Below are 27,053 nucleotides of genomic sequence, written 5' to 3'. Positions count from 1 at the left end.
CCTGGGTGATGCTGCCCTGTGAGGAGGCAGAGACAAAAAGACCCTGTGGTTGTACCCAGCAGCTCCTCTATTCCTATGAGTATCCATGTGGAGGGCAAGGATCTTATGCTGCAGACATGAAAAGGACTGGAAGTGTTATTTGCCAATTTCTGGCTGGTAAATTATGATCCTGCCAGTGATTTTGGTCAGAAGCCATATACTCCTGAATTTTAGCAGGCTCAGTTATGCCTTTGAAGCTTTTTCCTACTTCACTGATGTCAAAGCAGCAGCAAATGTAAAAAAACCAGCAATTATGCTGTCAGACATGGACATGGTGTCTCTGGTCCAGGCTTCTCTTTTTTCAGAGAAGCATATCATTCTCAGATATGTTTTCTGAGAGCTGTTAGATCCCAAACCCTCCTGGAGCCTAAAAGAGAAATAAGAGTTTGAACACTGGTGGTGTGTAGGGCAGGATATGAATAACATTGAGCATGCTGTGGGAAGGTTATTCTCCACATTTCGAAAGAACACCTCTCAGCCCTGGCTGGCTTTCAAAGAGGGCTTCCTGGAAAAAGTAAGATATTAGGAAGAACTGTGGAAGCTGTTTACTCACCAGCTGCAGGTGTCTAAGATTTGTGCTTTGGTGCATCAGTGCTAAACAATACACATGGCTGAGTTTGGTACTGGATTTTATCCAGGAAAAAACATATTTTCAGCAGACTTCTGATGAAAATGGATCAGTGGGTGGTGAGTGGGAGAGTTCTGGTTGGCTTCTACAGAAGTTCCTTAGAGTCTCCTTAGTTAAGGACACTTGGAGGACCTGGCAGTGCTATGGCTGCCCAGTGACATGATGCTGCTGCAGCCTCTGGAACAGAAAATACAGGGTACAGCTGGGACAGTGGCCACACACCTCTGCACTTCAGCTGGGACAGCTGGAATTAGGGAACAGAGCCCTGTCCATGTGTACAGATTGTGCAAATAATACCATTCTGAGCAGCTGGGAGTCCTGTGGATCCTATTGACAGCATTTCTTCTGCTCTGGGGCCATTTGCCTACTCACAGGGTAGAGACCGTGGATTTCAAAATAGCAGTTTGTGTAAATGAGGGTAGACTGAAGAATAACACATGTCCTCTGCTCCCTCTCTTCCACACCCTTCAGAGAGCCAATAAAGGCAGCAAGGTCATTGAGAGGTTGAAAAAGAAGCTGTCGGAGCAGGAATCCCTCCTGCTGCTGATGTCTCCCAACATGGCCTTCCGGGTACACAATCGCAATGGCAAGGTGAGAGCACCCGCCACCCTCAGGCCAGGGATCCTGGGGGCTGGTGGCTGAGACTGCACGTGCTCCTGCACAGCGAGGCCTTTGTGGCCTCTACTGTGTGTCCTCAAAGCACTTTCCAAGCAGCAGACACCTCACCCTTGCTGTGCCAAAGTTATGATGGCATCCTATAAGTGTGTGACTAATTTGCATTCAAGACTGGCATTTAAGAAATAACCATAGAAATGAATCCCCTGTCTCAGCACCAGTCCTGGTGCAGCATGTCACTGCTTCATCACAGCACTGCCTGTGCTGGAGGCTTTTGGCATTCCTGGTGCAGCTGAATTCCTATTGTGAGGAGTAGCACAAGCTGCCATGGGAGCTGCTGCAGGGCCACAGCTGCCCTTGGCAGGGTGGGGCTCTGTGAGCCCTGACTGTCCATGTTGGTACCATGGGCACGTTGCCAGAGCCCAGCCTGTCTTGACAGAAATGTGATGCAGGATAAGTGGCAGGAGTGCCAGCAGAACAATCTGTCCAGCAATTTGCACTGGGGGAGGGTGGGAGCAGGCAGGCCCTGCCCTTAGTGCTGCATCAGACTAATGCGTAGCCTATTTTCTTCTGTGTTCCTGGGTAGAGTTACACATTCCTCATTTCATCGGACTATGAAAGGGCAGAGTGGAGGGAGAATATCCGGGAACAGCAGAAGAAATGTGAGTATCCCTCAGCTGTCATTGGTACAAATGCTGTGATCTTAAGAGAGCAGGGCTCCAGAGGATGGTGTGGGACAGGCTTCCCTGCCAAAACAGAGATCTGCGTTGAAATCCACAGCACAATATGGATGTCTCCTGTCTGAGGCTGTCTGGGGAATTTCTGCTGCAGCAACATGTGAGGAATGTGTAGAGAGAGCAGTTAGTAAGTAGATGTGTGTAGAGATTCTCCCATTTATCCTGGAGATCAGAGCTCAGTGCAATTCTAGGGAGAGGGAAGAGCTGCACCCTTTTCCCTGACTCCCTTCAAAAGAAACTTAGTTACTTTAATGGCATGGTGTTTTTGGCTTTGCCAGGAACTAAGACCCCCTCTAATTCTGGTGAGCCATCCTGAGACTTGGAAGAGTAACTGAATATGCCCCCAGCAGAGCTGGGCTGCAGCAGCAGCAGTACTGCCCTGAGCAGCTTGGTGCTGCTGCTGAGCAGTGCCCAGGGAGCACTGTCCCATGTGTGCCCAGGATGAGGTGCCCAGGGAGCACTGTTCCATGCATGCCCAGGATGAGGTGCCCATATCCCATGTGTGCCCAGGATGAGGTGCCCAGGGAGCACTATCCCATGTGTGCCCAGGATGAGGGGTCCAGCCTCTCCTTGGAATTTTTACTCCTCTCTCTTTCAATCTCCTTGGCAGGCTTTAAAAGCTTCTCACTCACATCAGTGGAGCTCCAGATGCTGACAAACTCCTGTGTGAAGCTTCAGACAGTGCACAACATTCCCCTCACCATCAATAAGGAAGGTAAGACCTTTGGGTTTTGCTTTCACATGGTGCAGCTGCAGTAAAACTCTCTCCCTGCCTGATTTTGTGCTTTCCCCTAGAACTGTTCTTACTGTTCCCTTTTGCTACAGGTTGCAGGCATCCTCCAGTATACATTAATCAGCCATTAAATGGTCCTTGCACGCAGCTGTTGTGCAAGGTGTTGGAGTACCTGGTGGGGTCCTAGCCTGGGACAGCTTTGAGCTATGTCTGAGAATTCTTTGGAACAGCACTAGCTGGCCAAAATTGTGTCAGGGATCATCCTAAATTACTACTTAATCTGCTAGTGTAGATTTAGCCTCTGTAATTTACTTTTTCTCCTTCGAATTTCTTCCATGCTGTCTTGCTGATGAACTGTCAGTGTAAAATTCCCCCAGTGCCAGAAGGTATTACAGGTGCCAACTGTGGAACAGTCTCCTGTCTTGCTGATGTGGTTGTTACTTGCTCCTGCCATCCCTGGGGACAGTTCACCCTCTGCTCATTAACCTGTGTAATATCAGTCTCATCACTCTCACTCTTGGCTCCATTGTGAATGTAACAAAGTCCCTTGGGTCTTTTTTACAGATGATGAATCCCCAGGTCTCTATGGATTCCTGAACGTCATTGTCCACTCTGCCACGGGATTCAAGCAAAGCTCAAGTGAGTTGCAGTTCTGGGACACACAGGAGGTACTGACAGGGGGTGGATAAGCCATGTGCTGGGACAGCTGAGCGTGGATTGCAGCATCTGTGGTGATGGTGAGGAGGAGAGGTGTTTTGGGGAACTGGAAGTTCTACTCTTAACTTCCAAAAAGATCAGCATCAAGGATCGTGCACACAGCATTTATTGTTAGGCCTAGTCTGTGTGAGGTTTTAAGCAATTTGCTGATTACCCAGCTGTTATAGAAAAAACATCCTGAATTCTTTCAGCTGTATTTTGTTTCACAGTGAAAGAATGAAAGGTGTTCTCTGGCATCCAGAATTTTTGTTGGGAAGAAAGTGGTGTTAAAATTCAGGGGAATGATTTGACAGAGGGATCAAAAAAGGTGACAGAGCTTCTTAAGGACAGTGGGGCTGATGAAGGTGACGAGATTTATATGGGATGGTGTTACTGGTACTAATACAGAGATGATGGAAATGAAGGCACCTTGTGCAACTGATTAATGCAAGTTAGGAGATTCTAGATATTTTCTTGAAGTTTTTGTCTCCCCTGTCTCCCCTCCTCAGATTTGTACTGCACGTTAGAGGTGGATTCTTTTGGGTATTTTGTGAACAAGGCCAAAACTAGAGTTTACAGAGACACCACGGAGCCCAACTGGAATGAGGTAGGTTTGATTTTTCTTGATGTGCCTTGTTCCATGTGCCAAACATCAATGCATGATGGGCAGAAAGCCTGCCAGTGGAAGAGGCTGCTGCATGCTCAGCACTTGTGCTGCACATGCTGCTTCTCAGAAAACACTTTTCTGCCAGGTTCATTTGGCTGTCAGGGCTTGCAGAAGATTTTCTCTTGGATTAGTGGTAGTTAAACAAACAATTTGATATAAATGGGTCTTGTCCAATATTTAATCTTTTAAACAGATGCATGCGTGATATTTTTTTTAAAGACACAAGTAAAAATATGTTGAAGGAGATGGTTTTGTTTATTTGTTGAGAGGGGGAAGAATTAGCTATAGACATTTTGCCTCTTTACAGCCAACTCAGACCTTCTGGTGAGCAAAATTTCTTAGAAGGAAGGTGAGCAAATTTGTGTCTTTGAATAATGTTTTGCTGAGACCTGTGAAACCTGACTAAGGAGTGAACCATCTTAGTCTCCAAACTTGACCATCTTATAGATACAAAATACAATTTCAGCTTATTTCTAGACCAATTCCAGTAGGGAGGAGGTTTTGGCCAGTCCTTAAGTGCTCTTCTGATGAGTATTAAAGAGACTGTATTGATTATTCTGAGACTGGTGTCCTGTTGTGATGCAGCCATTGCTCTTTTCTTTCCTGGTGCCCTGCAGGAGTTTGAGATTGAGCTGGAGGGCTCCCAGACCCTGCGGATTCTGTGCTATGAAAAGTGCTACAACAAAACCAAGCTCACCAAAGAGGATGGAGAGAGCACAGATCGCATAATGGGCAAAGGACAGATCCAGGTAGGACTGTGCTCAACTCATTCCTGATACCCTTACTGCAAAACATCACAGGACTTTGGAATCCTGCAGTTCACCACAGAGGTTTTTTCTTCTGATTGTCTCAGCATTGAAGATTTTTCCCTCAGATAGTGAGGTACACAGTGTGATTCACAGGCAGGAAATCAGCAGCTTTGTCCCTCTTGCTTTGTGCTCTGTGCCTTGCCTGCTCCATGGAATAACTGCTTGTTTTGATCTCTCATTTGCCCATTAACTTCAAAACTTCCACATCAATGTATAGGAACTGCCCCTGGGCACTGGTGAGGATGCTTCATTTGTGACAGGAGGATGCAAGAATATTCTCCCTACTCTGTAAATCATGTGCAGAAAGGCTGCCATCTGTGTGTGCTGGAAGTTGATGGATGTGTTGGCCAGGCCCTGGGACAGCCTGCCTGTCCTAGTGACTGCCATGCCCAGAGTGTGGTGTCCATGACAGCATCTGAGGAACATTTCCATTGCTGGGAATTGGCCTGGGACACTTAGTGTGGCAGATGTGTCATACAGTGGGGGAAGGTGATGATTGGAAAGGGCTGCTGCACTTGGGGAGCTGCTGTGTGACAGAGCACTAAAGCTGGATGTAGGAGAAATCAGGCCTTGTGTGGAGGAAGACATGGGGAACATATGTCCCCCATCCCATTCCAGTTTATTGCACTGTCTGTCCACAACTCTAGGAAGGTATTTAAAAGACTGCTCTGAGGACACATTCTTTGTGTTGGAGTGGCTGTTGAACAGAACAGGGACTCTGCCCAGATACCCTTTCCTTTCTGGCATGTTTAAAGATCTCACCAGTTCCCCTCCATTTAGGTCTGGCTGTTCATCTCCCTGTGGATTAAATCTTTCCCTGGCCATCACTGGAGTGATGGTCATGCAGACCAAGGCCATTTGTGGGATTGCAGAAGCAGCTCAGGGTGAGGGTGGCCTGTGGGATCACATCCCACCTTTGCTCTGGCAGGGTTCATTGCCTAAATGACTTTGATCAGGCCTCTTCCTTCCCCCTCTCCCTGTTTTCAGGGAGATCTTTTGTCTCAAATGCATGGTGGGATTTGGAAGGGAATTTGTGTGCAGATCAATAAATGCCAGCACAGGCTGGCTCCTGTGTGTGTGTCTCTGCTGACCAGAAATCCCTATGTCCCTTCAGCTAACAAAGGCTGTTTTCCACAGAGCTGAGCAACTACAAAAGAGCAAGTAGTCAGCCCTGAAATGCCCTGGAGATTTGTGTGCTCATAACAGAGAACCCTGAAATCACTGACCTGCTAAATTCTACAAATATGTTACATAGAAAGATTAAAAAAAAACCAAAATATTTTAAATTTTTGGCAATTTTTTTTCCTTCTCACAGCTGTGGGCATTTTTATGCACAGCAATTGTATATTTTTGTAAATATATTTTATACTTAAATAAATTAAAATTCTCTTTGATGGCAATTAAATATTAATTGCATCTTGATTCTTTTAGAGAAACCTAGACAGTGGGAAGGTTAAAAAATCAATTAAAATGTTTTTAATCAATGTACAAATGTTGCATTCTGTTGTATCATAAAAGGCACATGCAAAAGCTCTTTTGCTTTCTGTAAATCCCCTTTGCAATTTAAAAAGAAACTTGATGAATTGCCAGAATAACCCCTTAATTTTCAGTGATTTCTGTCCTATCGTGAATTTCAAACCCTTTTGAATCAGAGATAAGTCATATGACAGTCTGGTAAGATTTTGGATTGATAAAAATTATTAAAGGTTTTGATTTTGGTTTTGTTCTATTTTTGAAGGAAACACCATTTCTCTATTAAGAAACCATAGTAATGCAACAACAAAATCTGATTACAGCCTGAAGTTGGCTGTTCTCCCAGGTGCTTTTATATAAAATTTTGTTTACCTTAGAGTTTGTAGTTTATCCTGGGTTTCTGATTTGTTGTTGCACTGCCATTATTCAGCCCAAGTCTGTCTGTCTAAAGGCAAGGTCTGTGAGGTTGGGTGAGGATTTTTGTTTCATAAATTCCTTTTAGTTAAAAACTCTGGGAACATGAAGAGTCGTGCCTGCATCCTCTTGTTGATAAAAGCAGAGAAGTTTCTCTGTTGGCCAAATTGCAGTGTATTGTTAAGCCACGTCTTATTGTAAATATGCAACTTCCCACTACTGGGAATTCTGACTCACCAAATACTGGGCCTCAGTGATGAAGACAATCAAGGAGACTAGGACTGTTTTGGCTGTAAAAATGTTTATTAAATCTCTCCGTTACATTATGGCAGTGAAGGAAGGAAGGCTGGAAATTGGTCCATGTCACAAGTTTCCAGGAATGGGCAGCAATTTTAATAGCTCCCATTGCTCATATTTTCTTTTCCTATGGAATATTTTATTTGTCTGTCTTTACAGCCAGATGCAAGACCTGCTTCTTTCCTGCAAGTTTTTTATCTCTGAAATGTAAACCCATGAGGTTTTAGTGTAGGAGAACTTCCTGTAAATGTGGGAGTGAAGTCCTTACCAGACCTGGGCACAGCAGTGCTGGGTGTGCAGTGTTGAACTGACTGGCACACATGGCTGGGGCCTTCTGTGCACCTCAGGCATGAGAAATACTATTCCTGAGTACACTGTGAAACTGAAATTACTGGGGGAGCTGGAGGAGGATGGAATGGACATCACTTGGTGGGAGGAAATGTGAGGCTTAGCTCAGCTGTGGGCATAAGCCCCTCTCATTGTGAGCACCCTGGGCTTTTCTTTCTGTTGTTACCTTGCAGTCCATCTTTTGCACTTGGCTGGCCCTTCGGCTCCTTGAATTTTGCACTTCATGTGGCAGACACATCCCCATGTTTGGAGTGCAGCAGCCTTTTTTTGGCATTGAGACTGTACCACTGGGCACATGTGTCAGCAGGACCAGCCTGGCCTTGGGAACTGTGAGTGAGTGAAGTGATACTTCACCCTGTGATCCAGCTCCTCCCACTGGTGCCTCCTAGAAATGTCGTTTCCTTTGCTGTTTTCTTTTTCTGCATGATCAGCTCAAGCTAAATATTTCCTTCTCTCTCACAGCAGTGCTGGAAAATCAGGGAGGATGTGACCTTAGATCACTCATTCTGTGGAGCACCATTCCTCTGTTGCCTTGCAGAGCACTCTTATCTTAATTATCTGGGATGTCTCATAGCAGTGCCCATGGCTATTTCAGGCATTAGGTTGTTTTCCTTGTAAACCAGATTGTCCCATGCTGTACCTCCCAAGTGTTAACTTGGAAACCTTTTACTCACTCAAGCTTGTTTAAACAGTTTGCTGAAGCAGAACATTGTCCCAGCAGTGAAAAGAGGGGGGAAATGAAGAAGGCAATGGGTCATGCCTAAAGGGTGATGGTGGGAAAGATTAACCTGTCAGTGGGGAGCTGTGAGAAGAATGGGGTTATGGCAGGACTGGGAGTTCCCAGCAGCAGTGAGGCTCTGACAACATGGATGTCACATTAGTTACAGTTCAAAATTGATGGAGTGTAAAGTTGCTTGGGAAATTTAATAAAGGGAAGAAGTAATGTGAATGAATACATAAAACACACTAACCTTAATGTTCCACAGTCCATGCTCTTTCATTTCCACTGAGGCTTCTTTGTTTTTCCCTCCTTCTGCATGTTTTCTTTTCTCTCTGGGGAAAAAGAAATCATGATCAAGCTCTCTGTGGTGGTTTCCTGGGGCAGAGCACAGACACCGTTCCTAGTGCCTGGCTTGCATTTGCCAGAGCAGCATCCCCAGTTTGCCTTTTTCCAGCTCTCATCGTGCTGCTGTGCACTCTCAGCCTTTCCTGACTGCTGTGCCCTGTTTGAATTCAGTGCTGAGTTACTACAAGGGCCAGAGACCTGCACTCAGAAACCCCTGTGGTGCTGACCTGCTTTGTGCTGCTGTGTTTTGGGCAGGGTACAGAGGGTATTGGCTTGATTCATTAGTGACTTTGGGGCTGTAGCTTGCCACTGCAAATACCAAAGGCCACAAGGGGACTGGAGGGAGCAGCAAACAGACAGAGTGGTTGGTTTGTATTTTCCTGTTCAGCATGAGCTTTTGGTGGGGGCTGTGCAAAGAAGCCCATGAAATGCAGTCTGTGAGGGTTTTAGCAGGTCTGTCCTGTTTGCACAGAGCATGGAAACAACACAGTGGCTCTGCTTCAATGGAGACTCAAACCAAGCAACTGTTTGGAGGAACTGTGTAGAGGAGCAGTAAATTCCACTGTCAAATGCAGAGGCAGCAGCTGCACAGTGCCTCCCCTGCTTGAGCTGGCACAGCTTGCTCAGAGCTGCCTCCCTTTGCCATGCTGGCCGTGGATTGCATTCTTCTACTCAGTGCTCCTTCTTTCAGGTCACTGATTCCAAATCAGGCCAGAAGACAGCATGGCCCCATTTGTCCTCTCTGCTGGAGCATCACTCTTGCTAGCTCATTGTCCTCAGTGTGCTCTCTCCCTGCCTGCTCCAGTTGTTGTGCTTTCCCTCTGTTGCTCTTGCTGGCCTCAGAAGGTCAGTCATCACGTGGGACCACGACTGAAGCTTGATTGAAGTCCCAGTGACAGTTCTTGGTTTCCTGTTGACTCTGTGATATCCTGCTGTGACTTAACAGACTGTTAGACCTGATCTTCCTGTCTCACTCAGTGTTGCTGAGAGTTTATTCAAGCTTTGCTCTTTTAATAGCTTCCATCATTTTGCTTTGTTATTTAAAAAGCACCTTGGAGGAGTTTGGGTTTTTTCCCCCTTAATTACTGTTGTTATTGCCAGTGATTTATGCAGGGTTGGCTGGGTCAGCCAGCCATGGTGCTTGTTCTCCCTGGCTGTCCCCATTCAGTACAAGGCATTTTCCAGCAGGAGTCAAACAGTAGGAGGGAGTGCAGGGGTCCTGCCAGCTCTGCAGGAGAGCTGAGAAACAAGGGAGCAAGAGGCAGCAGCAGGTACATGGAGGTTTGCTCGTAGTCCTGGCTCAGCCCCAGCAGTTATCCAGCGAGGAAAAGTCTCTCTGAGCTCTCAGCTCTAGCAAGGAAAAGTCTTTGCGAGTTCTCAGCTCCAGCACTCTGCTTCTGCTCGTTTTTTGCAGCAGAGTCAAAGTTACTCTTGAGAGAGAGCAGGATGGTTTTATTTTTTAACAGCTATTTACTTGATTTTGTTCTGTGCCGTGGCAGGAATTCCCTGGTCATTACTGAGGCATACCCAGTAATACCTGTTAGCTTAAATAAACCGTAACTAGATTCTGCTGGACTTTCCCTTTAAAGTTTTTGGCAAATATTCAAACCCTCTTTCCCCTTTAGTCTTAAACTATAAATAATATAACTCCCTACTATAAATAATACACTCAGTGACTCCATTCTAAAAGCATATGGAAAACTGGTTCCCAGCAAGAGGATTGGCTGTGACTGTGTCCATCAGCAGGGCCATTTTGGCAGCTTAACCAGATGACTCCTCAGAGCTGGAGATCAAGCTTTCAGGAATACTTAGCATGGTTGCTCCTCATAGGAAACCAGACACTTCAGAAATGGTTTCCTCTTGATTCTGGGAAAGAATTCCGTTGTTGAAAGAAATCAAGCTTCCAGCACGGAAGTTCAGGGTAGAACAGCCAGCTCGTAGGGCCCTTGGCCAGCCCCACAGGCGGGGCGGATCTGTTCTGCCGGAGTTAAAAGCGAACCCCCTTGGTGAGCAGTCCTGTGTTTGGGGTTGCTGAGGCACTGAAGCCAAGCACTGCTGCCCATTGGCGCCCTGGACCTTTGCACAGTCCCATAATGTGGGAGCTGCTGGTTACTGACAATTCCTTGCAAGGGCTCTTCAGGAATTTCTGCCAGCGTTGCACCTACAGGAGCCGGTCCAATTCGACAGGGAAGCATGTGTGTGCTGGCAGCATCCCGCTGTGGGCTCACGTCCGTGACAGAGTGCGCAGGGATAAGGTTGGCCTTGCTTGTTCTGTTGCTGCTTGGGGTCTCTGCAGTGGGAGGAAGAAGGGAGGAACTTTGCTCTCTGCTGCTTGCCTTTCTTTGGAGAGTGGGGAAGGTTGAGACAGGGGCTTGTCTCTGTAGCTGTCAGCAGCACTGGGCTGCTCTGTTGATGATCTGAGTGCGACCATGACCATGTCTAAGCTCTCCCAGAATTTCCTGCAGCTGCCATTGTTCCAGCATTTCCCTCGCCTGCCAGAGCTCTCTGGCCCTGCACAGGGCTCTGTGAGAGGGGGGAGCTGTGCTGCAAAGCAGCTCTGGTTATGACTGCCTGTTTGCTGACAGCAGTAAACTCAAAACAGTTTGCTGCAGTTGTCTCCTCCCGGTCTTATGTGCCTCTGTGTTCAAGAGCCAAGTGTTACAAAGTGTCGGGGTCCGCTGTTATGTGTCTCTGCCCCGACACGGGGAAAGGTGGTTCTGAGCGGCCGCGATCGCGAAGGATGAGTCTGGACTCTCAGATTCTCGGTCTTCAGTCTTGTTTATTATCTCTTATCTACAAAGTTTTCTCTCTGTCCAGCCAAGGTCCGCTCAGCAAGACAGTCAAGTGCACTCTCCCCCGCCCACAGGGTGGCTGTGTCTTTTATAGTAAAAATTACGTGTAACATATTTACCTTTATTTCCCAATACTATTCACCCTTATAGACAAGTGTACCTTCACCATGAACCAATCCCCAAGTGCCAACATCACCACAGAAAATGGAAGACATGAAGAAGAAAGAAGAACACAGGACCACGCCCTGAATCCTCCATCTTGCCTTCATGACCCCCCTGTACCTATTTTTCTAAAATTTATATTTCCCTCCATAAATGTATCATTCACACCCAAGAAGCTCTCATTTCCTCATTCACAGGTTCTTCTCCTTTTGATGGATCGAAATCCAACCACCAAACCCTTTTGGCTGCATTCCAGGGTTTCCGAGCCCCCCAGGGGCTCCCCTGGTGCCTCTGCACATCCACAGTGATGTGTTGAGATCCTACAACAAAGCTGTCTCAGGAGGCACTGAATTCTTGCTTTGGCTGGTTCCAATGGCTGATCAAGCCCCCAAGAAGACAGCTCCTCCTCTCTCTTGACAATCTCCCTGGAGCTGAGTGCCACTCCTCAGCCCTTTGGATGTGTTTGGGCTCTCCCAAGGCAGTAGTAGAATTGCTGGGTGACAATCTAACACTTGAGTCAGCTGCTCCCCAGCCTCACAACTGTCCACTCGAGAGATCAAGCAAAGCTGAAAATGAGAGATTGGAACTTGTTTCTGTTTAATGAGTGCTTGCAATAGCAGGGCCTGGTGTTCTTCCTGCCTCTGTGTTCAAATAGAAATGAAAAGGAATAGGCTGTTTGAAGGACAACTTTCCATGACTTCTCAGCAGATTCAAATATTGGTTGTGCTCCCTGAGGTTGCCTTTATTGTTGAGCAGACACTGCTCTCATGTTGCTGGGTTTTCCATGTGTATGAACCCTCATCAGCCCCTCATCAGCCCTGTTTAGAGAACTGCACAATATCCAAAACCTGGTTTCCCTGAAACCAGGGAAACTTTGGAGTGTGGGTTTTCCTATGGAAAAGAAATAGCAAGGTAAAAGTGATTATCCTCTGCTCACTTGCAGAAGCCTTCCAGGCTAGCTGGCTTCTCTGAAGTCTGTTCCTAACTCATGGGTAACTTCTGTTTTCCAGCTGGACCCACAGGCACTGCAGGACAAAGATTGGCAGCGCACAGTCATCTCAATGAATGGGGTAAGTGTGGCACACAGAAATTAGCTCTGCTTCTGTACCTCCTGTGGGCTTTATTTCATTGCAGCATGAAGAAAAGAAAGAAAATGTTTAAAAAGTAACAGCTGTTCTCTTTGGTTCAGGTGGAAGTGAAGCTGTCAGTGAAGTTCACCAGTCGGGAGTTCAGCCTGAAAAGGATGCCGTCCCGCAAGCAGACGGGCGTGTTTGGGGTCAAGATTGCTATTGTCACCAAGTGAGCTGATGGGTCACATTTCTCCCCACTGTGTTTCAGGAAGACAACTGGCCAGTGGGGTGCACTTGCCTATGTCCCCTTGAGGGGTTTGGCAGTCCAGCTGCTCCACTGGTGTAGGAGTATAGATGTGGCTGCAGACAGGAGATGCTTTACAATCTCTGAGCTTCATTTTTTGCAGAGATAAAAGCCAGTGTGCACACAGGCTGTTTACTGACAGCCTATTACTCCTCTGAATTCCGGAAATCCCCCTTGCACTTGCCTTCTCTGTAGTTAGCTGACATGGTCACAAATTTCCAGAGCCACGGAACAGTGATGTTTCCTTTCCATAATCAAAAATGTTCAAGGTCTTTGGATCCCATGGTATTATTTTAACCCCTGATCTTTTGTCATGAATCATTTGCCGGCAGAAACCTGTTTGTTCTGTTGTATGGTTTGGCAAGTGTGGTATTTCCTCCCCATGGAATTGCATCAGTTTGAAAGCAACAGAGTTGCTATGTATCCAAGGGTTGTTTGGGAATCCTCTGATTACCTGAGCAGTCACAGGCTGTGGGGGCACTGGGACCTGGCCAAGAGCTCAAGCACTCAGGAAAGCTGCAGAAGAGCTAGAGCAAGGCTGAGACAGTCAGAAAACCCTCTGCAGTTTTAAAAGGAGTTTTTCAGCTCAGTCCTGACTGCCTGCTTGGACTTCCTACCACCCCATTTTCCAGAAGAGATTTGCACAGGGAAATGTGGGGGTGCTTGTAGCCATGCTGGCTGGCTGGGGAACAGGCACGGAGGGCCTGGGCTGAACTGAGCTCTTCTGTCTGGCTTCCTTCAGGAGAGAGAGGTCGAAGGTGCCGTACATCGTGCGGCAGTGCGTGGAGGAGATCGAGCGGCGCGGGATGGAGGAGGTGGGCATCTACCGCGTCTCTGGAGTTGCAACCGACATCCAGGCTTTGAAAGCTGCCTTTGATGTCAGTAAGTATTTGGGTCTGATTTTTCCCTTTGCTCTCTGAGAACCTGCCTGAGTTCCCTGTCAGGTGGCTGTGCTATTTTTAATCTTATGTTGCCCAAGAAGCATTAAGAAGTAGAGATTCTCACTCAAGAAAAACAATTTTAACCCTGGCTGCATATTTTATTTACTGATATAACCCAAGACACACAACAGGATGGATCCTTTACCAAACCATGCTTTTTTATTCTTCCCAGCAGAGATGAAATGATGGCTTTACCTGCCTTGCCAAATCTTTGTAAATGGCAGACATCTCTCTGGGGAAAAACATCAGCAATCAGAGGTCATAATTTCTTCACTGCTGTGAGGTGTCCAAATTAATAGAAGTCCTTAAAATAAAGAATGTTTTGTGAAAGCCAGTGTTCCTTAGAACTAGGAGCGGTATTTATGAAACTAGGGTTGGGCGGTCAGGGCTTCTGTCCCTAACTCCATCTGGACTGATGTGTGCAGGCTTAGAAAATTAGATCACTTTGAGCAACCTTTGCAAAGCTCTCTTTGATCTTGAGCAGACAAAGGCTCCTTACTGGTGCTACATTTAAAAGAGTGGCCTGTATTTCCCAAAAGGCACCTGAGATCATGCAGGTGAAATGCTTCCGAATTGCTGAGGTACAAAAAGTGAAATTTTTCCCTACTTTCAGCTTCCATGTGATGATCCAAGAACTGTTCAAGCCACACTCCAACAGTCACAAGATCTGTGCCAGACACCCAAATTCACCCTCCCTGCATTTTTCCTTCAGTTTCTAGTGAAATTCCCTTATTGTGTTTTCTTTTTAATCACCCTAAGATATAAAAAAACACGGATTAATTGCCACTAGTGCAAGTAAGGGTCTTTCACAGTTTGAAAAACAACTTTCTTCATTTCTGTAAAATGCTGGCTTACACTGCTTTATGAAACCAATGCTGGTTGGTGTTTAGTTCAGGGAGAGGGGCTGGTTTTGTTGTTCTTAATAGTAACAAAAGGGATATAAGCCCTGAATTGCCTCAGCTACACTCAATGGGGAGTTAGAGAATCTCAGAATCTCTTAGTCTAAGCTGTTAGAAGCAGGGAATTGGAATAACAACTGCTGTCAGTAATAAAATTGAAATGCATATAAATACAGTCAAGTAGGGCTTGTTCAGATTCAGGCCAGGTTTGCTGGCACAGCACAGCTAGCCCGGGGATGGTGAGGTTCCCTGGCTTGATGTAAAGCAATGAAGTGTTTGCAGTCATTTGTACAGTGCTTCTCACTGGAAGGTTGCTTATTTAATCCGGAGAAATGTAAACAGGAAAACTCTTAGCTCTTTGGGCAGAGACAAAAGATAAACAGACCCAAAGCAAGGAAAAGAAGGAATGCAAGGCCAGCAGTTCCTTTACCCTCCCTCTACTCTCCCCTCTTTCAGATAACAAGGATGTGTCAGTGATGATGAGTGAGATGGACGTTAACGCCATTGCAGGCACCCTCAAACTGTACTTCCGGGAGCTGCCGGAACCCCTGTTCACAGACGAACTGTACCCCAACTTTGCTGAAGGCATCGGTAGGTGCAGCACAAGGAACCCTTGCTTCCATTACCAATGGAGACTCTTCCATAGGAGGCTGCTTGTAGAGCATCATAAATATCATGTATTTATAGTGTTGGACAAAAGCTGGAACAAGCTGTGTGGGGAGTGGAATGGAGCTCAGAATGGCATTGCCTTCCCATGTGGTGCAGTATGGGCGCTTGCCGTGCTGTTCTGCAAGCTGCACAAGCCCAGGTTTCTGAAGGATAGGTTTAGGACAGAATGCCAGCCTGCCTGCTGGGGCCCTGCACACTCAATGCCCAGGCAGGCTTCAGGGAAAAGCCCCCTTTGGAAGGGAGGGGGATGTATACCTCATCTTATCTTGATGCAGAGAAAAACATCAATGATTGAAAACCTCAAAGCACTTGAACTGCTTTGAAAAAGTGAGAGAACGATTCTTAATGCATTTGAGAAACAAAGGAATGAGCTGCTGTGGGGTATTGATGTGCATCTCTGACCTTCCAGCCTATGATGATGTAGTCACAGTCCTTTTGGGACCATCTGTATTGGCTGTTTTGGGACGTGGCTCAGTCAGTCAGATTTGCACTCACTGCCTGTGGTGATGTCTTGTTCTCTGTCTTGTAGCACTTTCAGATCCTGTTGCAAAGGAGAGCTGTATGTTGAATCTGTTGCTATCACTTCCAGAACCCAACCTTGTGACATTCCTTTTCCTTCTGGACCATTTAAAAAGGTAATATGTGGTTCCTTCAGAAATGCATTTCATGTGTAAAAGCATCAGCTATTTTGAAACGTGGAGCCTTTTCTTTAAATACCTGCTGAGTCACAGAAATGAAGAAGTATTTGCTGATCTGCTGTGAATGCTCATCAGATAACTATTGTCTCATACTCATTTAGTGAGGTAGTAGATCCTGAATTCCATTTCCACTCATACTGAAAAAGGATTAGAACTGGTGGAAAGGAGTAACAAAAGAGTCAGGGCTTATCTATCACAAATGCAAATTTCTGCTGCAATGTCACTGAGATGCACCTGCATCTGGATACACAGACCAGGAAAGGTTTTTGTATAAACCATGAAGATTTACCTATATTTAAGGTCTAGGGAACCTTGTCTCAGAAGGTGTCTGAAATCCAGTACAATCTATTTTCTAAATTCCAGCATTTTGCCTAACTGCAGTTGTCAGTTCCTTTTGTAGTCAAGTCTTTCTGATTTTGTATATGTCTTTGTAATATGGTTGTGCCTGTGAAAAAGTATTGCCATGCAATTGACATTAATGCAATAAGCTGGCTTAATGCTTGCCCAATGCGTTGATTTGCATAAGTATGTTGTACATACCAGAGACTGTCCCTGGAGACATGAAAGATCATTTTGTGATTGAGATTGTGGATTAAAATCCAGGAAATCTGGGCTTTAGTTGTGTTTCTGCTGCAGACTTTCCTGCCCTTGGGCAAATTTTTTAAACTTTGTGCCTTGGTTTCTCATTTGTAAAACTCAGATATTTATGAAGGTCTGCCTTGTGCATGTTTCTTCTCCCAGGGTTGCTGAAAGGGAAAGCATCAACAAGATGTCCTTGCATAATCTTGCCACTGTCTTTGGACCAACACTGCTCAGACCTTCGGAGAAGGACAGTAAAATCCCTGCTAACCCAACCCAGCCCATCACCATGACTGACAGCTGGTCACTAGAAGTCATGTCCCAGGTAAAATCCTGAATGTGCCATTCCATCTTCTGAAGACGCTCTCTCGGAAAGCACAGTCCTGTGGCAGGCCTGACTCATTGACCCTGCTGGGTTTTCATGGTCATTTTTTTGGTAAACATAAAACAACTTTTGCCCTCACATAGACATTTTAACCTGTCTGTAGAACAGTGTTCCTTCTGGCAGGTCCATTTGCATCTGTACAAATACAGCTTTTCATGAAGGAGTGTCTGTGTGTGTGCATCCTGTGTGTGCTCGTGCATGGGAAGAGTTTTTGGGGAGCTGTGTCCCTGCACCATGCTGCTGGGCTGGGATAAAAGAATTGGCAGTGTTTCCACAATGCTCCTCAGCACTTAAACCACATTCACTGATCCACAACAAAATTATTTGGCCACTGCTGCCCCACTGCTGCCTTTGAAGGCTGCTGCCTTTGAAGGTAGAGGATTGGAGCACAGAACCTGTGTCACTGAGTCAGACTGGTTTATATTTCTCTGTTAAGTAATGGCAAATTCTAGATTTAGTTTTTTGAGTGCTGGAACCACCAGCATGATTTTTCCAACCTGGAATCTAAAAAGAGTGTCTCTGAAGCATGTCAAGTTCTACTATTTCTACTGCTGTTATACAGCATATTAAATACACAGCTGCTAGATGTCCCAGAGAGAGCTGTGTCACCAGCTCTCGCATAGCCAGGATAAGAATGAATTTTTACAGGGCTTTAGTATTACCTTGTCATTTCTCTTTCCAGGTTCAAGTTCTTCTGTACTTCCTGCAGCTAGAGACTATTCCTACCCCAGACAGCAAGAGGCAAAGCATTCTCTTTTCTACAGAGGTGTAGGTGCCTGCGGTACCAACAGGACACAAACTGCTTTTGGCATAACTCTGTCACCCTGGGAAAAAGATGACTGGTGTTTCCTGTGCTGGGGAATTCTGGCCCTCAGTGCTTCTGCAGTTTGTTAACCAGAGACAAGCTGGAGAGAATGGAGAAAAACCTCCTTGTGCTGGTAGAACCAGAACTAACCGGAGATGGAGCTGTGCGGAATCTCCACTAGAAGGAGCAATAGACACTTGGACAAATGCACCACAGAATGTGGTGATTATTCTTGTTAGGAATGTGACAGAAGGTATTCCTCATTTTATGGATTTAATTTATCATAAAGAAACTTCAAGATTTCTACTGGACCACTTGATAGGACACCCCTTTTTGGGAGAGGGGGCGTTAAAGGATATATCACAACTGTGTCTTTAATAACTGCTGTTTTTCAAGTACTGTTTGAGGCCACAAAAATTAGCATTGCTTTGCAAGAGGAAGGAGAAGAGAAGGGTCTGGGATCTAAAATTCTCTCCACATAAATTCAAGTCTTGATTTGAATATGGTTCTAAAGAAATCAAAGAGTTTAATGTACAGCTAGAACCGTTGTCTGGTTGGGGGCTGGGTTTTTTATTTTGTTTGTATGTTTTTTTTGGCTCAATCAGCCCTTCCCATAGAAATTTTTGTACACCCCGGGGAAGGAGATGCCCTGCTCTTGCCTATGTTGCACTTCTGATTGGTTTTGTTGGGTTGAGAGAGACTCAACAAAATTAAATAAATAAATACAGCAAATTAAAGAGAGGCAGGGAGGATAACAGTCAGTTATTCTGTTGTTTGTTTGCTTATAAAAGCAGGGGCAATATTATCTAGGAAGGATTGCTAAATTCCTTAGACCCCACCAAACTTAATGAAAATTAATTGGGAAGACTATTAATACCCAACACTCCAAAGAAAACACGTTATCTCTGCAAAAGTAATTGCAGTATTTCTGGATTAAAAAAAAAAAAAATCAATGGCTCTCAGTTTGGCTGGCTGCTTATTCCAGACTTTTATCAGAACATCTTTTTTTTTGATACTTGAATTTTTGGAGGCTTTGTACATTGTTTCTACAAGAGTCTTTTTCTGATAGATACAAACGCTCTGAAAAAATGCCAGAATGTACTTTATAGACAATCCAGCAAGTAGCATGCATTGTGGATTCTCCAAAAATTCCAACTCTGTTTTAATTAAGAGCAGTGGAGAAATTTCTGCAGAACTCCATCTAGCAGTACAAAAGGTCTGGCCAAACACCAATTTTGTATTTCCCTCCCTTAATCAGTTGAAGCTACAGGGGTGGAAAAGGCAGCAGTATTTGTCCAGGGAATTAAAACTGCAGAATCTAATTGCTGGTATCCAGAGCCAGCATTCTGGCTCTGCAGCAGTTGTGCCAAACATCCTGGGGGTGGGAGCGATGCCATTGTCCTAAACTATTCCAGCCCCTGCTACTCCTACCCAGCTATGCAGCATCCATTTAGTGGCATCTGTCCATCATCATCCTGGCAAGAAGTACAGCTGGAAGACAAGGGAAGGAATTGGCACAAAAAGGGGAGGGAGGGACAGATGTTGAAGAATTGGTAGGGTCAGGCTGTCAACATCATTTGCAGGGAAAAATGACACAGAAAGCAACTCCTCTTGTGATGAATTGCACATTTTCTGATGGGTGATCTGCAAACTCTCAATTTAAAAACATAGCAAAGGAGTGTTTCAAGCAAATAGAAAAAAATTAAAGGGAAATGATTTTGTAGTCACTGTAATTCTGACTGCTGCAGAATATTAGAAATTATTGTACTGTGAAGTTGCGAAATCAGAAAGAAACAAATATAAATTTCAATTTTGTGAGTATATCAATATTTTGCATGCTTTGTAAGGATTCTTATAGGAATTTAATATTGCTTAGTATCCCTCCCTCCTTAGGTCTGGGAGCAAACCTCTTTGTAACGTAATGTACAACTAGAAATTCCTTCTCTCTTGTATGTATTTCCACAACATTCCAACTTCTGAACCCGCAAAAAAGAAAAAACTGTCTGTAGTAGGAGGTGCTTTTTGGGGGAGGGAGGGAATGAAGGCAAGGAAACTTGAAGGCTTAAGATTTTGATTTATTTTTAATTTTTATATTCATTTTTTGCCTGTTTGAAGGTAAAAATTGGTCACAATCCTGAAAAACCATTGACTTGAGCCATGTCGTGCAGAGCAGTAAAGCATTCTCTGTGTTTGTTTCTCTGTATTTGTTCTCCCTTTTCCCCAGCAGCTCCACAGCAATTCTTGCACTCCTGCCTGCTCCCACTCGGGGGGATGGACCTGAGGCAGGAGCACTGCTGATGACTTCGTGGAAAAGGGAGAAAACCCAAGCTACACCTGGTGCTGGGTGATAGCCTTTTCCTTTGGTGTTTGCAATCTGTGGCTGCTGCTTGCAGTATTGAAACTGGAAAGTAATACCATAATGACTGTGCCAATTTACTTTTGCCCAACTTTTTAATTTTTATTTATATAGGAAGTTAATTTTAATATTAGATCACTGATCTATAGTATGTAACCATGAGAACATTGCTTTTGCTTTGGTTACTGTGACAGGTTGTTGCTGTCAGTCTCTCATTACAATGCTCAGTTCTAATGTAATGTTATCTAACATGCAGGCATGTGGATCAGGGAAAAAAAGTTAATTTAACTTAACCCGTTAATTATTTCTGTTAAGTATGAATATGTTTTCCCCAAAGCTGGTAATTTTGGGCTGGAAAAGATAGTGGACCATATTGCTGATGATGAAATAATGGACTGATTTGAAATACGAGAATTGATTTCTTGAATTTCCTTTAATTTTGCAACTCATTTTTTTTCCAGTAGTCTTATGTTTTCAGAAATTAAGTATTTCCAAAAGCTTTTATGTCTTTTTTTCCCAGGGATGTTGGTTGGGGTTTTTGTTTGTTTGGAGGGGTTTTTTTGTGTTTTGGCTTTTATTTTCATTTTATTTTTTTAATAAGCCTTATCATACTTAAACAAAAAGGGAAATGCAAAACTTGGCTTTAGAAAAGGCCTTCTGATTTCTTCTCTTATACATTCCCTTGTGAGTTGTGTCAGAAAACTGAACTCTTTAATTTTCTATGTTAAAAGGTACAATATAAACAACACAAGAGCAAACTAGCAAGAAGTTACCCTTTATGTGTGTACTGGGAGATTTTGCTCCTTCAGTTTCTAATGTATTGGAGAGACTTTTCTATAAATGTTGCTTTCAGGAACAGGAATCTGAAATGGTTAAATTTTCAGCTAAGGGAATTCAGGTGATTATGATAGTCTGTGTCTCTCCAGTTTAAGGAGGGGAATAAGCATCAGTTTCTTGGCATTTAGAAATTACCTTAAAATTCTTGTGGGTTTTTTAACACTGAATAGGTTTTTAAGTACAATTTTAAAAAGTTAAGTAAATGAAGGGGAAAGTTTTCAAAGATGGACAAGAAATAACAGTAACTAGCTCAGAGTCAGCTTTGTGTTTGTGTATGCTTTGTATAGGAGGGAAGTGTCAGAAACCAAATTGAAATACATCCATTCAAATGCTGCTGGTGTTCTTTATTCTTGCACATTTTTAACAAGTTGAGGTAGTAGCTAAGCTATTTCAGGCTGTATTTTAATGCTGCTATTTTTCAGTGTATAGCTAAGGGCAAAATGCAGCAGTGGGGTGCCCGTCCTTGCCAGTGCCCACTGCCCGCCTCGGCTCTGGCGCCGTCGCGCACACGCGGAATCGTCCGGCACCACGCGGCCCTCGTGGTGTTGGCCATGGGGTGCTGGAACCACAGAGGACATTTATGGGAGGTGCAGGATTTTTAGAGTTTATGAGTTTTACCTGTTTAAAACTGTTTTATGGTTGTTCCTGTTCGTTTTCTATGAGTTTATTTAAACAAATGGACTGTTCCTTAAGGCAGACCTGGATCTCCAGATTAGTTTGTCACCTGTGTAACACTGGAAGGCATCACAATGTGTTCATTTACCTTAATGTGCCATTCTTTCACGTGTGTATGAAATGTAAACTGACCAGTGTGGTTTTAAAAATGTTTAAAGTCTGATGGCAAAACCCCAACCTTCTCCAATTCCTCACTAGGTAATCCTTTTGTTTCAGTGCTTGGTCACCTACTGGGATAATTTTACCAGATGTGGCATTCTTCTTATGGAAGTTTTAGTATAAAATGGGAAATGTTTTAAGAAAAGATCTTCCCCTTTCTCTTTTTACTTTAATTCAAGATGACAGGGACTTGTAATAACAGAAGACCAATACATTTGTGCAGGAACTTGAGGGGGATTTGCTTCTGTTCCTTAAAAAAGAAAAATCTGAAAGGGCAGTTCGTCGATACAACCAAACTAATCAAATTCTCGTAGATAGTAACTTGTTTATGCCCTCTTAAATTTCTGCTCCAGGGATGTTTTTCTTTGTAGACTTTGCTAACACTGTCCTACTACTATTAGTGAAAAATAAACATGGTGCCATTCCCTTCCTTTAACACAGGGCCTGTACAACTGAGATACTGGAGCCTTGGACTAGTATTAGCAATTCTGCATTCGGAACTAGGACGAAATAAATGTTCGTGTGTTCTGTGAACTTTCTAATTGAATAGAATTAAATCCATGGATTGCCCTTAAAATCAGCAGAAGCTATAAAGGAAGCACTTATAGTTAATAGACTGTTCGTTAACAATCATTAGGGAATGAAACCATCACAAATAGAAAACGGAAGCAGAATTAGGAATTGCTCAAGGTCATGTTGCTTGGGACTAGAATGAGGCTCTCATTTTGAGTTACAGAAGGTGGCTCATGCCCTAGATAACTGAGCAAAGGCTCTCTTGCCAGTAAATAAACATGAACATGGGAATGCCAGGAATTCAGCTACAGCAGCCTCACAGTTCTGATGTGCTTCGACCCCTCTTTCTTGCTAGTGAACATTCACAGTTCAGTGCTAAGAAAACAAAGCTTATCACTTGCTCTCAACCATTTTTCCCTGAGGCAGCAGCTATAGCACCTGTTCTTTAAACTAGGTGCTATAGCTAGGTGAAACCACCACAAGGAAGAAAAAAGCTCCTAAACTCCTAGAACCACAAAGTTGGACTATTGTTTAAGCTACAAGTCTGTTTTTGGGCTGCCAGGATAAAATGCCACAACAGCTGTAATGACAGAAGTGTTGGGGCAGTAGGACCAAAGCAAACTTGAGTGTATGTGTTGCCTTCAGTCTCCCTTCCATGATCTCAGCATTAGATTTATGCCTCTCAGGTCAAGCAAATTCATAAATGCTCTTTTCGAGAATGAAAAAAATTATTAAATTATCTAGTTTGCCTCCAGTGTTGGTTCTCTTGTGTTACCATCTTACAGTGACGTTGCTGGAGACCACTGCAAAACATGCAGCAGTTTTTACATCATTTTTTTCCTGCTGCCAAGTTTCTCCTCACAGTAAGACAGGTCCTTCCTTTCCCAACAGAACCACTTCACATCTTTCTGCACTTTCATTGCACTGTAGCAAATACCACACTGAGAGATTCAGTTTGTAGCAGAGCTACAGAGCAGAGCCCTGGAGATAATTAAAATATTTCCAGTCTTCTTGTGCAGAGCAAACCAGGTAGTGCTAAAGTTCTGGGCTCACACAGGGCTGTGTTGTGAGCTAAGTAAAATTCTATTATTTACAGCTTTTCAAGCATATTTGGAAATTAATACAATTACAGAGTGCCCAAGCCTAGCAGAAGTGTTTGCTCTGCTGCTTTGTCTTAATAACAGTCATGTCCAAATCCTCTTGTCAAAGAAGGTTCACCAGAATAGAGAAAGTTTTATTTTGTGCTAGAGCTTTTGCTTGTGTGACTGCTGTGGTCTTTTCCCCTGTGGTAGGATGTTCTGAGAATCTGAGACATTCTACAGATGAGCTGTTTCTCTAATCTGCAGAATGATTTATACCACACGGCATTTTATATCCCTGTGGATGTACAAAAGGGCAGGCTTGTGTACAAAAGAGCTTCCTGCCTGCAAGGAGACTCCAGCAGCTTCCTGGAGATGACCCTAGGCGAGGGTCACAGCGGGTCCAGCCCACCAGTGAGCAGAGGCCTGGCTGGTGCTCCCATCTCCCCTGGGCCAGTTTGATGAGGCTCAGAAAGCAGCTGTGAGTTCCTTCTTCCTACACCCAACCAAGTGATCAATTGCTGATCTACAGTAACTCAAAATTCCTCTATTTTAGTCCCATTTTGGGAGAAACAGGGGCAATGCTAATTTGGGATTATACAAATAGCTGAAAACAAATCTATATCTAAAACCTATTTCATATATAGTAGGTGGTAATGTAAAAGCTGCTATAGCAAAAGGTCATTTCTCCACAAGAGCCTTTTCTACTCCCTGCCTTCTTTACTGCTTCTTACAGCCTAGAAGAAGTCTTGTCTAGGGTTTCACAGTCACATGCAAAACTTGCAGAATCCTGGATGAAACTTAGCTTCAGGGACCAATGTTTCAGGAGTACTAAGAGTGATTACCAAGGTAGCAGAAAGAGGGTAAGGAATTGTTGTGTTGGGATAACTGAAAAGCATCACAATGAAATGGTGAATTTAAAATGATCTCACAACAGGACACTGAAATGTTGTCCTTTCTGTGTCTGTCCAGCAAAAAAACCAAAACAAAGCAACTCAGCCTTCTCTTGCCTATGTAAGTTGTGTAGTTTGTTCTTATCTCTAGTATTATAAGTGTTTATAATCCATGAAGAATTCCAAGGAAAGGAGTTAAGACTATTTATTTAAATATAAATACAATTAAATTATATAATTAGTCCTAAATTATCAGATGTAGAAGACAAACAACTTGTTATTGTTTGGATAATTTTGGGTTTCATCAGAGCTAATACTGTTGGCATTATTTTAAACACTACCATGTTAGGGAGTCAGTTTTTGACATTTTATCCTGCTGTTGGTAGTGCTTCAGTATCTCATAGTGCTCAGTTTTGGGGAAAGAAAACCTAATCCTAATAGTTTAATATGGAAAGGTGTTGAAACCATACTGCTGAACATCTCTCAGTTTAGGCCCAAAGGGAAGGGGAAAGGGAAAAATTGTCATTCTGGATTTTTTTAAACTTTCTGAGAAAAGTGGTATGAAAAAGGGATCCAAGAACTGTATTTGGGGGAAAAATGTCTTAAGGCATTTGTAGCCTTTCTTTGTACACAATGTTAAATAAAATCTCCTGTATCTATGTTGTCAGGTTCTTTTGGTCTTATTTAGATAAAAGTGGGCCTGCATTACACTGAATGTGTGAATTGCATTCAGCTGAGTTTGCTGGGAATTTAACACTGCTGTTTCAAAAGAAAAGCTGTTTCTTGTTTTACAAGGTAAAAGCTGTATCACCTAAAATCTAGAGGTTAGTACAGAGAACTAAACTGAAACAACTTGAATGTGTGGAAATCTTTTACATGGAAGGTGGAGGAATAGCTGAGCAACCCAGTCCATGTTCAGATCTTAATGAATCCTTTTGTAGGAGTTCTGCTTCAAAACACAGCCTGTCTCAGACTTCGTCAACTTTCCGCTTGTGTGCAGAGCACTTGAACTGTAGTTAGTGTTTACTAAGAAATCAGCTCTGGCCTCCAGTTCTTCAAACACTGCATGAAATTAGTGGGATTTTGTAGGAATCAGTGTGGAAACTGAATCGGTTATTTAAATCAAGTTAACTTGGTGCTTTATTTAAACATTGTTTAAATTATTAATGTAATTAAAGTACATTTATGTTTGAATATAGTCCAAATTTAATATAATATATAAACCTTTCTATAATAAAAAGATACTTGCTTGAAAGCTCTCTAGCCCATTTCATTAAGTGTGGATCACAAAGATTACAGGGTTCCATTGCAACATTGGAAGCAGATAAAATGTAACTAACTGACTGCAGTGTTTAAAACTACGCTGAGTATCATGCTTACCCCTGAACTGGGCAAAGAAAGGGAAACTCAATGACAATTATGAATACTTCTGACCAGTGGTGTGGCTGTATAATATGAAATAGTTTTCCAATAGCTTCAGTGTGGAATTCTGCCAAATGGTTCTCCCTCTCCCAGAAAGTGAGCCCTTGAAGTGCAGCCACATGGAACAGCAGCCCCTGGCTGAGCCTAGAAGGGATCGTGTCCTGCACCAGGCACTCTGCACCCACAACCAGCTCCTACCTACCGTGTCCAGCTCTCCACTGACTGCCAGCCTGGAGCATCCCAGCCACTCCTCCTGGATGCTTTTCCCCCACTGGAGGCCCCAGGTGAGCCTGGTGCAGGCCTGAGCAAAGCAGCCGGCACACACCTGCGGTACCTGGAACGAGAGGGAGCGAACGGAACCTAAGGCTGGAGCAGGATGAGAAAGAACATGAGTATAATAACCACGGATGCTCCGTGCAAATTGCTCCACCTGAGCAGGTGTCTCTCCGTTTTCCAGACAGCCCTGAGGCTTGGACAGGCTGCCCTGGGGCAGCAGCTCCCCTGAGGCCTGCGGGATACAGCTGTCAGTGTGAGGCAGGATCAGCCGTCCCTGCCTGACTCCGAGAGGCGTTTGTCTGCTCTTTGTTAGAAGCCTCCAGTTATGGAGATTCTGTAATCCTCTGGGGCAGGCTAACCCAGGACTAAGCACAATGAGAAAGCTTTCCTAGCAGACAGCTGAACCACTCTCGCACACGTTACAGCACACAATACTGCCATTTAACACATTTTTTCAGCGACCTTTTAAGTTCCAGAACCAAGATCCAAGGCATATGCACTGTCAGCTAGCAGCTTGTCCATTAATTCACTGAGCTGAGCGGCTGCTTCCTGCTGCAAAACAGAAAGCTGAGCTCTTTGTAGGCTACCGTGAGAAACACATTGTTCAAAACAAATGCCGCCACTTTTCACATCCTTAACGCAGAAGCAGTGCCATTGAAATGCCATTTTTTAGCTGATAACTTAAAAATCAATCCAAAGGTAGAAACAGGACAACATTTTGCTGAAGGTATCACGGAGCAGAAAATGTAGCAGAATGACATTGGTCACAGTGTAGGAAAATAAACAGCGGGATTATTAGGCATAAAGGAGCGTTTCACTGTCAAACGAGTGCACCGTGTCTGTGCAGCTGCCTGCCAGGGGAGTCCCAGCAGGTAGGAGGAGGCAGAGTGACACAGAAATGTGCAGGGAAGGGCATCTCAATGAAATTGGCTTTGTAAGACACACAAACAGAAAAAATTTCCCACCACCTAAATCAAACGATGTTGTAATATCTGGCAGCACACATCCTGCCAGTCT

General features: G+C 44.1%; 1 protein-coding gene across 1 annotated transcript in view; it reads left to right on the top strand.

The window, feature by feature from the left end:
• The window catches only part of BCR (BCR activator of RhoGEF and GTPase), a 100,156-nt gene extending 75,159 nt beyond the window's left edge, over positions 1-24,997 (top strand). Inside the window, exons 11-23 of the mRNA XM_041488525.1 lie at positions 1,139-1,258; positions 1,869-1,944; positions 2,630-2,734; positions 3,317-3,391; positions 3,958-4,055; positions 4,733-4,864; positions 12,487-12,546; positions 12,666-12,775; positions 13,593-13,732; positions 15,147-15,281; positions 15,889-15,994; positions 16,799-16,961; positions 17,704-24,997. Coding sequence (XP_041344459.1) covers positions 1,139-1,258; positions 1,869-1,944; positions 2,630-2,734; positions 3,317-3,391; positions 3,958-4,055; positions 4,733-4,864; positions 12,487-12,546; positions 12,666-12,775; positions 13,593-13,732; positions 15,147-15,281; positions 15,889-15,994; positions 16,799-16,961; positions 17,704-17,793 — 1,410 coding nt within the window. The 3' untranslated portion in view covers positions 17,794-24,997. The remainder of the gene's footprint in view (positions 1-1,138; positions 1,259-1,868; positions 1,945-2,629; positions 2,735-3,316; positions 3,392-3,957; positions 4,056-4,732; positions 4,865-12,486; positions 12,547-12,665; positions 12,776-13,592; positions 13,733-15,146; positions 15,282-15,888; positions 15,995-16,798; positions 16,962-17,703) is intronic.
• Positions 24,998-27,053: the final 2,056 nt, after the last annotated feature.

Source organism: Pyrgilauda ruficollis, unplaced genomic scaffold, assembly GCF_017590135.1.
Source record: "Pyrgilauda ruficollis isolate IOZ18807 unplaced genomic scaffold, ASM1759013v1 scaffold9, whole genome shotgun sequence".
Lineage (NCBI taxonomy): Eukaryota > Metazoa > Chordata > Aves > Passeriformes > Passeridae > Pyrgilauda > Pyrgilauda ruficollis.
Note: the sequence above shows the minus strand (reverse complement) of the source record. Positions and strands in the feature narration are given on the sequence as shown.